Below are 10534 nucleotides of genomic sequence, written 5' to 3' on the forward strand. Positions count from 1 at the left end.
TGAGACAGAGGAGCAGGGGAGGAAAGATCCCTGTGTTGGAGTTAGACAAACTCAGGTTCAAGTCCTGCTTTGCCCTACCCCTCTGTGAGTGGGAGAGACTTATGCCTTCCTCAGCAGGTATGGGTGAGGGTCCTGGGCCCAAGCCTCTCCCCACACAGGGCCTGGCTTTGAGAATCATGTCACCTCCCCCAGCCCCCGCCCCGCATTGAAAACCCTGACTTTATCCAGGTGTTGGAGGGACAGTGCCAGTGGTAGAGTCTTTCCCACTGAGGTGTGAATGGCTGACACCCACTTAGCCTGCCCTGGAGAAAGAAGAAAGAACATTCCTGGCACCGTGTTGCCCAGTGCCTGGAATGGCCGTAGGAAAACCCAGGACTCGGGTTTCCCAGCCTTGCATTTTCCACTGTGGGGCGAAACTGACAGATGTTCTTTCTGCCATGCATTTTCTTCTCAGTGGGAGAGAGAGAACCACACCTCAAATGAAGAGTAATTTTCCTCTGTCCCAACTCACTTTGCTACCCACTGCCTCCTGGGCTTGTGCCCCAGCTCAAAAATGTTTTCCAGGGTCTGATGGCTTTATGCCTCCTCCTCCCTCTGGAGAGAAATGGGGTCCACATTGCAACAGAGGAAAAAAAAAAGATTGGTTCACGAATCCACGTCCCTGCCTGGACCAGAAGCTTCTCTCGGTGGCTGAGGCCCTGAGCAGAGTGCTCACTCTTCCACCACCCCCCAACCTCATTGCCTCTGTCCCAACCACATGGCCTTTCTTTATCTTCTCCAACAGGGCAGACTTTTTCCTACCTCAGGTCCTTTGCACTTGCTCCTCCTTTGTCTGGAGTGCTCCACCCCCACCTATAACCTTCTCAAAAATTACCTGCTCAGAGAGGCCTTCCCCAACCACCTTGCTAAGGTAGAAATCCCTCTCCACTTCCACCGCCCCCTAGCCACTCTTATTACAGCACCTGGTTTATTGCACAGCATTAATCCCTGCCTAAAATTATCCTGCTTCCTAATTTGCCTACCCTATTACCTTCCCCTTCCTTGGCCTCTTGTTCTCGCCATATCCCCAATAACTAGTACAGTGTTTGGAACATGCTAGGTACCCATTAAAAGTTCGGGAACAGATTAGACTCGGAATGGATCCTAAGAGTTGTTGAGTCCAGCCTCCTTGCTTTACACATGAGTAAACTGAGGCTCAGAGAGAGGATGTGAACTCCACATGGACACATGGCGAAGAAACTGTACAGCTGGAAGGGGACTCCAGCACAGCCAGTTTCAGAAGCCTGTGCTCTCAGGGTGCTGATGACCTGGAACCATACGCCATCCACCAGGCACCCTCTTCCCTTAGACAATTTCCTCACAATTTCCTCACTGGGCCCCAGCTGTGCTGGGTTTTCAACTTCCCACCCATGGCGCTGACGCAGATGTGGACAGCGGGAGCCTCCGGGACCATGTGACAGACAGCTGGCTGCCCTGGGGAGTTCTTTGGGCTTTCTCTTGGATGCTGACCTTTTCATCCATCAGCTTATCTCTTGAATCTCTGCCATTCCCATGAGATCCTGCTGCCCTTCCCATCTGCCATCTCCCAGGGAGCCCTACCCCGCTGCTCTGGGATGGGGGCCCCCCTCCTCGAAGGAGGAAGGCCCAGGGTCCTCGTCCTAGGGAAGGCCAGTCCTCCAGGGCAAAGCCTAGAATTGCAGCTTGTCAGCCAAAATGCAGCTTTTTCTCCCTTCTGCGAGCAGAGCAAGCAATGGCCCAGCCACTGTCTGACCTTTAGGACAAGTGGGAGCACTTTAGTGGACTGGCGTGTGTGCTTAGTGGATACACATGTTTGCACACACATAAGCAGACACACACACGCATGCAAACACACACGAGTAGATTTTAGGAGGGCTTCGGAGGCTGGGGGCTGTTCGCAGCATCTCCCTGTTCCAGAATATGCCTGAAAGCTCTTCAGGGAGGAAAGGCTTGCACTTCCGAAGCACAGTGTTGCTTGGTGGTTAAAGGGATGCCATAGCCTGCATGGACTGGACTCCAAGCCCTGCTGCTTGTGAGCTGAGTGACCTCGGGCAGGTCCCCTCACCTCTGTATGCTGTCATTTCCCATCTGTTAAATGGTTAAATCCTATATGGGTGTTGTGAGGATTAAATGAGTCCAAATGTGCCTCACACATGGTGAACATTATCTGAGATATCTGAATGTTAGCTATTGTTGTTGTTATTTCAAAATCAGGAAGAAGACAGGAAGTCCTTTTTCTTTCTCCTGGGAGAGAAAACTTTGAGTGGAAGGGCAGTGGCTGAGTCAGAAAGAGGAATGGCCTGGGACAGCGAGGGCCTGGGTTGATTCCTGGTGGGCCCCTGGCAAGCTGTGTGGCTGTGGGAAAGTTGCCTCCTCTCCCTGGCCTCAGCTTCCTCATGTGGAATGTGGGGGCAGTGACATCAGCTGGGTCACCCCGTGGGGTAGCAGAGAGGAGTCAGTGTGACCGTGGACATGGGCGTGCATCAGAGCCTGCCTTGTGTTAGACAACCGTTGGCCTCATTGTGAAGAGACCACCAGCCCACGTTACCCAGGTTGAGTTTCGTGCAGTTCCCGTGGATCACTGGACACTTGTACACATCTCCCGTCTTCTGGTGGCCATTGGTTTCCAGTGGGGCGCCCACGACCAGCCTGGGAAGGAAGAGAAGATGAGCAAAGACATTGGGGAAGGTACTCCTTCCCGGCAAGGATGGAGCCTGGTGGGCAGTGTGGAGGTGAAGCTGGTGGGGAGGGTGGGAGGGAACCCTGGAGGTGTGAACACATGCAGATCCTCAGGCTGGGACCACTGTCTCCCTAGGGGAGGGATGCTGGGCTTTCAGCATAAAGTCATGGGACCTGTGGCCCATTCTAGGCCCTTTTCTGGGTACAGAGATGAAGACCACACGGGCTCTGCAACAAATGGGATGGAGGCAAATCCCTAGTGGAGGAGGAGACAATGTTTGAGCTGGGTCTTAAGGGATGAATATGAGTTTGTCAAATGACAAGAGAGTGGTAATGGAAGTCATTCTGACAAAGGAATGATGTTTCTGGAACCACAGAGTCTTGACCATCTGTCATTACCTGAAAGGGGCCTCATTCTTCATCTTATAGGGAAGCCTTTAAGCTGGTGCCCCAGAGTGGACAAGGCAGCCAGTGGGCGGAAGCTGCCGTGCAGCGGGGGCTCCTGCCTTGAGCCTATGCCTTTGCAACCTTCTTTGGAGAAAGTGTCTTTGCAGATGTAACTAAGTTAAGGTTCTTGAGTTGAGATCATCCTGGATTATCTGGGTGGGCCCTAAATTCAATGCCAAGTGTCCTGAAGAGGAAACACAGAGGAGAGATATGGAGGAGAAGAGAGACCTGAGAAGACAGAGGCAGAGTTAGGAGAGATGCCACCCCAAGCCAAGGAGTGCCCGGGGCCACCAGAAGCTGGAAGAGCCAAGGAAGCATTCTCGCCTAGAGCCTGCGGAGGGAGTGTGGACCTGGTGCTGCTGCAATTCAGGTTTGCGTCCTTCAGGACTCAGGGAATGCGTTTCTGTTGTTTTAAGCCACCCAGGTTGTGATCATCTGTTATGGCGGCCCTAAGGAACCTGACTGACTTACTTACATGTATCTAGGGAAAAGTGAGCAACCACTCCTTCCTGGCCCGGCCAAGCCCCGGTGGCCGTGCGCTGGAGGAAAAGCCTGTGACCTTGGAGGTGTGGCTGTGGACTCACCCCCCTTGATGCTGGGGAGAGTTCTACCTCAGACTGGAGGGTCCCCAGGTCCTGTCCTTAGTGCTCCCCAGGGCTCTCTATGCCTCATCTCCCACCCAGCAGAAAGCAGCCCCATCACGGGGGCCCAGAGTGTCCCAGGATTCTGACCTGCCCACTGGGTCTGAGGCACGTGACTCTGGCACACTTGGGGTCCTCTAGGCCTTGGGTGCCGGTCTAGTTCTCTACTCAGGCCATATACTAACAGTGGCTAAGAACAGTAACGCTCCCCCGGGACAGTGGTACTGTGTGGGAGGGGACACCACAGCCCACAAGAGCCCTGAAAGGCTTTCGATTCCAAGGGATAGAGAACAGATGATGGTGGGATCTGGCACACAGGGACAGGTGGGACTTTCTGGAGCTTTTTAACCTTGCTCTTCCAGCAGCTTCCCACTGCCTGGTGACATGGCCCAAAGAAGAAGCTACTGCACACCAGCTGACTTAGATGGTTGGGAGGAGGTGGCTGGGAGGCTCGGGCTACACGGGACTTAAGTGGCTTCTTGTGGTCCATTGCTCCCCCTGCCCTGGTCCACCTTGACACTGTCAGGAAGGAAAGCCAGGTCTGAAGTGGGAGTTAACAGAACTCTGTTTGAAATTAAGCGTCTATGAAATAAGAGCTGAGGTTTCTCCCCTGGGGAGCCAGATGCTGGCAGATTCCATATATATCCCCTTATTAAGCCTGCCTATTTTTGACTGGCAGGAATTAATTGGACCCATAAAATCTGTTTGTCTAGACGAGGTGATTTTTGGCTACTTAATTCTGCAAGTGACTGTGTGGTCGAGGCTGCTCCATCCTTGAGAGAGAGAGAGGGAAAGTGAGACAAAGGAAGAAAAAGGTCAGTAAGAGAACCCTGGGCTCTAAGCTTACTTCTCTGGGGCTGCTCCAGTTTTCAAGGTTAACTTGACACATGTCCAAGTCTTCCCGAGGGACACGGTCCTCCTGGGCACTTTTGCTGGATAGAGGAGCACCTCTCAGGATGCCTCTGGGAGAATCAGGTGCAGCATGTTCTAGATTAGAAAAGCCATGGCCAGCTGGGTACAGTGGCTCATGCCTGTACTTCCAGTACTTTGGGAGGCTGAGGCGGGTGGGTCACCTGAAGTCAGGAGTTCAAGACCAGCCTGGCCAACATGGTGAAACCCCCGTCTCTACTAAAAAATAGAAAAAAATTAGCCGGGTGTGGTGGTGGGCATCTGTAATCCCAGTCACTTGGGAGGCTGAGGCAGGAGAATCGATTGAACCCAAGAAAAGGAGATTGCAGTGAGCAGAGATCATGCCACTGTACTCCAGCCTGGGTGACAGAGCAAGACTCCATCTCAAAAAAAAAAAAAAAGAAAGGCAACGAGAAACAGAAGGGGCCATATACATCTAGGCAAGCTATGTGCAAAGACCAGTGACTTCCCAGAAGTCATGTGTCCTGGCAGTGGCTGAGATGGGACAATCTGGCAGTAAATTCACTAAGTCACTGAGACCTCGAATTTGCAATGAGACCGGTTTTGTCCTTTTCAAAGAACAAGGGCCATTCCCTGGGTCCCATCTCCACTCTCCCAGACCTCATTTCCCTGGGAGTCCATAGTACTTCACGAGGTAGGAGAGCAGTGCTCACTGTCCCCATAATACAGATGCAGAAACCGAGGCCCCAGGAGGGGAGCTGACCCAGCCTCAGAGTTGGTTTGTGGCAGAGCCGGGACTGGAGTTCTCCTGGGACCGCTTCCTCTGCATTGTCTCAAATGTTTCTTTGCCATGAAAGGAGGGCCTGGGTCAGCCCTTCTCTTTATTCTTGAGTCTGGGCATTACGTGTGCCTGTTGGGCTTGAGGTTTTGAGGACATGATTCAGTCTCAGTTTGAGGGGATAACTGCCGAAGCGCAGGGAAAATGTTCACGTCACCACTGAGACCAGCCAAATTGCCTGGGGTCTGGCAGCCCCTGCCACCCTCTGTGGCCTCAGCCTTATATAGCCATCTGCAGCCTCAGGGCCTGCTGCGCCTCTCGGGGGCTTGATACCCTATACCTCCTGGCGTGGGCACCAGACAGCACGGCAAACCCCAAAGGTCGTTGCGAGCATCCGGCCCTTTCCATGGGCTGTGTGCTGTGAGTCACCGGCTGCGGGCTCCCAGCATTCTTCCTGCAGAGGCGCAGGGAGCAGGGCTTCGGTGGATGGGAAAATGGGCATGAGGCATTCCAGCCACAGCCCTGTAGGACCCTTTCCCTGGTGACCAACCTCTAAGAAGGGGCTTGCCGAGAGAGGATGCTCGCTGTGGAGATTGCCACTGTGGAAGGCTGGACATGGCCGTGCTCTGTGCTGGGCTCCTTGGCTCCCTGCCTGACCCAGGCTAAGACAAAGGCCCCCTGACTCCAGCACCCTCCCACCTGACTCTACCTCACACCCTCTCCAAAAGGCCCTTTGGGGACTCATCCTGAATTCTGCTTATCCTCAGCTCCATTCTTCCAGGCAGTTTTGGTCTCTAAACTTTTAAAATTCAATCTCCTGTAAGAAAAAAGATGACATGTACCCCTAATTATGTGTAAGTGTATGTGTAAATTATACCAGCATAAACTGTCCAGTTTTAATGCACTGTATATTAAATGTTAGTAATTCTATTTTTTTCAGATAAAATATAAACCTAAATAGAACTCACATTATTTTATTTCTGTACTCCAGTATATTGTCCAGCACAGTCCCTGTGGTGTGTGTATATCCCACCCTGGAGACCATCCCTTTAAAATCCAGCATAAATTCCCACCTGCTCCAGGAAGCCCTCGGTGATTACCTTGCCCTTTCTCATATAAACTGGCATGTTATCCCTGCTGTCTGGTGTGGCCAATGTTGTAGTGTCATGATTCCCTGAGGTCTGAGGTGTCCTGGATTGCCCTGCTGCACCAGCGTAGGGTGATCCTGAAGGCACTCAGCAAAGAGGTGCCCAGTGACCGACCTAACCTTCTGTAAGAGTCTGCAGCAGGAGCAACTGTGGGAGCTTTTGGCTTTGCCTCAGGCCTAAGAGAAGCCCCTGAATTCAATCCTTGGAAAGAGGGTTGCTGAGAAATCGAGTACTTTCCACGCATAGGAGTTCAATGGAGTGACCCAGCTTCCATGCTAAAGTCAATGTTGACTGCTTCCCTGGTTTCCATTTCCTCCTTCTCAACAGTACTCATTTCTGTTTGAGGATCCAGGGAATCTGACTGTATTCCCAGTCGCAGGGATGGAGCACATAGCTCATGTTAGGACAGTTTATCCCCCAGCTGCAGTGATTGAGTCAGGGTGGGCCAAAGACTTAAACCTCCCCAATCAAAGTGAATCTCAAGACTTGTGCTTGGGATGCAGGGATCAGGGTGGTCTCTTTTCTCTGGATGCTGTAGTGAGTGAATGCAAGGCCTGGAACTGTTGGCAGTCACCTTGTGATGATGAGGGGTATGAGCTGATACATGGACAGCAGGAGAGCTGAGAGAAGCATGAAGAGAAGGAGCTGAAGTCCTGCTGATGCTGTGAACCCCTGGATCAAACTGTACCTGAAGCGTAACTACCACTAGACTTTTCAGACATGGGCACAATGACTACCTTTTACTGCATAGTAAGTCTGTGAGGTTTTAGGTACTTATAACTGAAAACATCCTAATGTTTAGAGTGTACAAGGCAAAAAAGTGCACATAGTGAAAATTACTCTTAGAAATTCCGTATGTTATTATGCTGTAAGAAAAACATGGCAACCAAGACCAACGAGGGAGGAGCAGATTCATATCCCCTAGCTCATACTCCACCTGCGGCCTGGACTTACTGAGTGAGGGATAGGTGGAATCGCCAGCACCATGTATATTATTTCTCTCTTGTTTAAGTGAATGCATAGAACTTTCCCCTGGCCCAGACTTGTGGGAACAGAAACCCTTTTGTCCTATGTGCATCCCACTTACAACAGCTGCTTAGACAGGGAGCCCTGCATTCCAGATGTTTCTGGTTACCTGGTAACAGGCCTAGAGATCATCAGAGCTGGGAGGAAACATGCAGGTTCCTTGGGCCAGCCTCAAATGTGGGATCCAAGGCCAGGATGAGAAGTGCTGTGTCTGAGGCCTCAGAGCAGGCAGTGACAGAGCTAGACTAGTACGAGGTGTCCTGACTCCCAGGGTAGTGCCTCCCCCAAGCCATGGAGGGCAGAAAGCCCAGAGGCAAGGGCTGTGGCTCTAGGCCCTGTCAGACTTTTATAGGCTGTGTCTGCTGAGGCAGGCGGGAGCAGCTTAGTTCCCTAGCAGATGAAATGAGCCCAAGGGCATGAATTGAGTTCACTGGATGCTGGGGGAAGGAAGAAGGGACCTCCAAGGATGGGCCTGCCTCTGGAGGAGGTCCTAGGACCAGAGGCTGGCATGGACTGCCTAGGAAGGGAAGAATGTGAGTTCAATCCCCTCCCTGACGGGCCTCATAGCCTCCCTCTGCAAAGCCTCAACCTCACATCCCAGGAAATCCAATTATCATTGGTTATCCTTTTCATTTGAATGAATCACTTTCAATGCAATTTAATTGCACTTGATTTTGATCTCCAGGACAGCTTTGGGGCTGGCAGAGCAGTTTGTGTCTGAGGCTCAGAATGTAGGTGTGATGAGCGTGTAGAGAGACACTGATCAGTTTCACAGCCAGGATTCCACGTCCTGTGCTCTTTTTCTCATTGTGAAGAACTGGAAAGCTCAGTGCCCAGGGAGGAGCGAGGTCTGCCCTCTCTAAGGCCAGCAGGGCCTGTCCCCACAGGGGCCTCTCACCTCTCTCCTCTCTCACCCCATTCCCTTCTTCACCTGTTCCTTTCTCTCAGCACAGCCCCCGCCCCCTTAAACCCACACGGGCCCTTTGTCTCTTTTTTCTCCTGGTTTCATTTTCCTTTTCTGAAATTAGATAGGGGCATCAGGGAGGGGTTTCACTGGAGGAGCCGAGAGAGAGCTCGAGGGAACAAAGGGAGATTATTCCTTTAGTGAGGCCTTTCTCTCCCTCTCTCTCCATGGAAAATGGAATCTCCTCCAGCCCCTGAGAGTTTGGTGGCTAATGGGTTCAAGATGGGGCTGGGGAAGCGCTGAGCGCAGCAAGTCCGAATGCCTGCCCGGTGGGGGCCCCGGGGCTGCCCTGACTGGGGGTTGGGTGTAGATGGAGAATCTGGCCCAGGATCTGCCCAAGGGGAGAAGTTGGCACCTTCAGGTCTTCCTGGGCTGACTGCAGGGGATTGTGGTTCACCTGGGCTCACACATCTGGTGAGGCCTGGCCTTGTGGGGGCTGGGGAAATGAGAGCCCCTTATTTTCCCTCCATGAAGTCCTATCAGACACTGGAAGCCTTTGTGTGCATTTTAAACAGGGACATATACATGATGATTAATTTTATGTGTCAACTTGACTGGGCCACGGGGTACCTAGATATATGGCCAAACATCATTCTGGGTGTTTCTGTGAGGGAGTTTTTTGCATGAGATTAACACTTAGATCTGTAGGCTGAGGAAAGCAAATCGCCGTTTCTAATGTGGGTGGGCCTCATCCAATCAGTGGAAGGGCAGAACGGAACAAAATGACTGACCCTCCCTTAAGAAAGAGAATTCTCCCTGGACCCTCCCCCAGACCATCCACAGAGGCTGAAGCGGGGGGTGGGGTCCAGCGTCTGTGTTTTCACAAGCCCTCTAGGAGACACTGATGCATGCTTAAGTTTGAGAAGCATGAGAAGTGTTTATATGGGAGAAACAGAGGCACGGCGACTCTCACTGGGCTCAAAGCCCCAGATCCATGCCAACAAAATCCACCCTCTTCACCACGCCTTCTGAGGCTCTGTATCACCTCATTGTTCTCCTCTCTTTTTTTACCTGGGCTGCTATAAACACTGTGCACAGCTGGGTCCTCTCCACCATCATCTAGGGCTCATCTCCAAGGCCAGCTCCCCAAAGTGGCCTTTCCTGAAGACCTGTCACTCTCTGTCTCACCAACCTGCCTTGCATTCCTCAAGTGCTTTGCAGTGTCCGATGTTGGTTTCTTTGTATGACTTTTCATTGTCCTTATTTCCCTATAGGGTTTAAGCCCCAAGGGAGCTGGGATCTTGCTGGTCAAGTGGGCAGCCACAAATACCCCAGCACTCAGAACAGCATCTGGCACTGAGTGGATCCTGGAATGCAGTTTTTGTATGAACTGGTGAATCACCTGGCTTAGTGGGATGCCTGTGACCCAGTAGCCTGCAGCTTGGGACCACTGGCTGCCAGCTGCTTGCTTTTGTTTTCCAATATGAGTTGACCCAGCTGGGCGAATAGAGCAAGCTCTGGCAGGGGAAGACAAGGTCATTAACTGCCTTGGGCCTCAGTGTTCTCACCTACCCAAAGGGACTGAATATTATACCTGGGCTGCTCACCCTTCAGGGTTTTAAGGGGCAGTGGTTTCCACCCTTGCTGGTCATCAGGATCGCCAGGGGAGGTACAAATGTAGGTTCCTGAATCCCACTTCCAGAAGGTTCTGACTCAGCCAGTCTGGGACACGGCCCAGGAATCTGCAGATCTCTGGGGTGTAGAGGCAGGATGGGAAGCCCTGTTTGAAGGATCTGCTAAGGAAGCAGGTAGGAGGCCCTCTGGCCAAGTGAAGCAGCACTTTTACCCTGGGAACTTCCGCTGTATCTGGGGTTCATGACCACAGCCATCTCCGACCATCTAGCTCACCCAGATTGATTTTATCTATTTATTTTTGAAAAATTTGTTTTATTTCTTTTGGTCATAAGAAAATATGTAATAAATAATACTTTAATTGGTTCAAAAAAGTATTAACGTATTTAAA

The 10534-nt window shown here is 51.7% G+C and overlaps 1 protein-coding gene across 2 annotated transcripts in view; it reads right to left on the reverse strand.

Moving 5' to 3' along the window:
- Window positions 1–10534, reverse strand: part of ITGA11 (integrin, alpha 11) — a 152699-nt gene that overhangs the window by 74684 nt on the left and 67481 nt on the right. For both annotated transcript variants that reach the window (XM_011968759.1, XM_011968764.1), the window contains one exon: window positions 2567–2667. In XM_011968759.1, the coding sequence (XP_011824149.1) occupies window positions 2567–2667 (101 nt within the window). The remainder of the gene's footprint in view (window positions 1–2566; window positions 2668–10534) is intronic.

The sequence above is a fragment of the Mandrillus leucophaeus genome, unplaced genomic scaffold, assembly GCF_000951045.1.
Source record: "Mandrillus leucophaeus isolate KB7577 unplaced genomic scaffold, Mleu.le_1.0 Scaffold12, whole genome shotgun sequence".
In the NCBI taxonomy this organism is placed as follows: Eukaryota; Metazoa; Chordata; class Mammalia; order Primates; family Cercopithecidae; genus Mandrillus; species Mandrillus leucophaeus.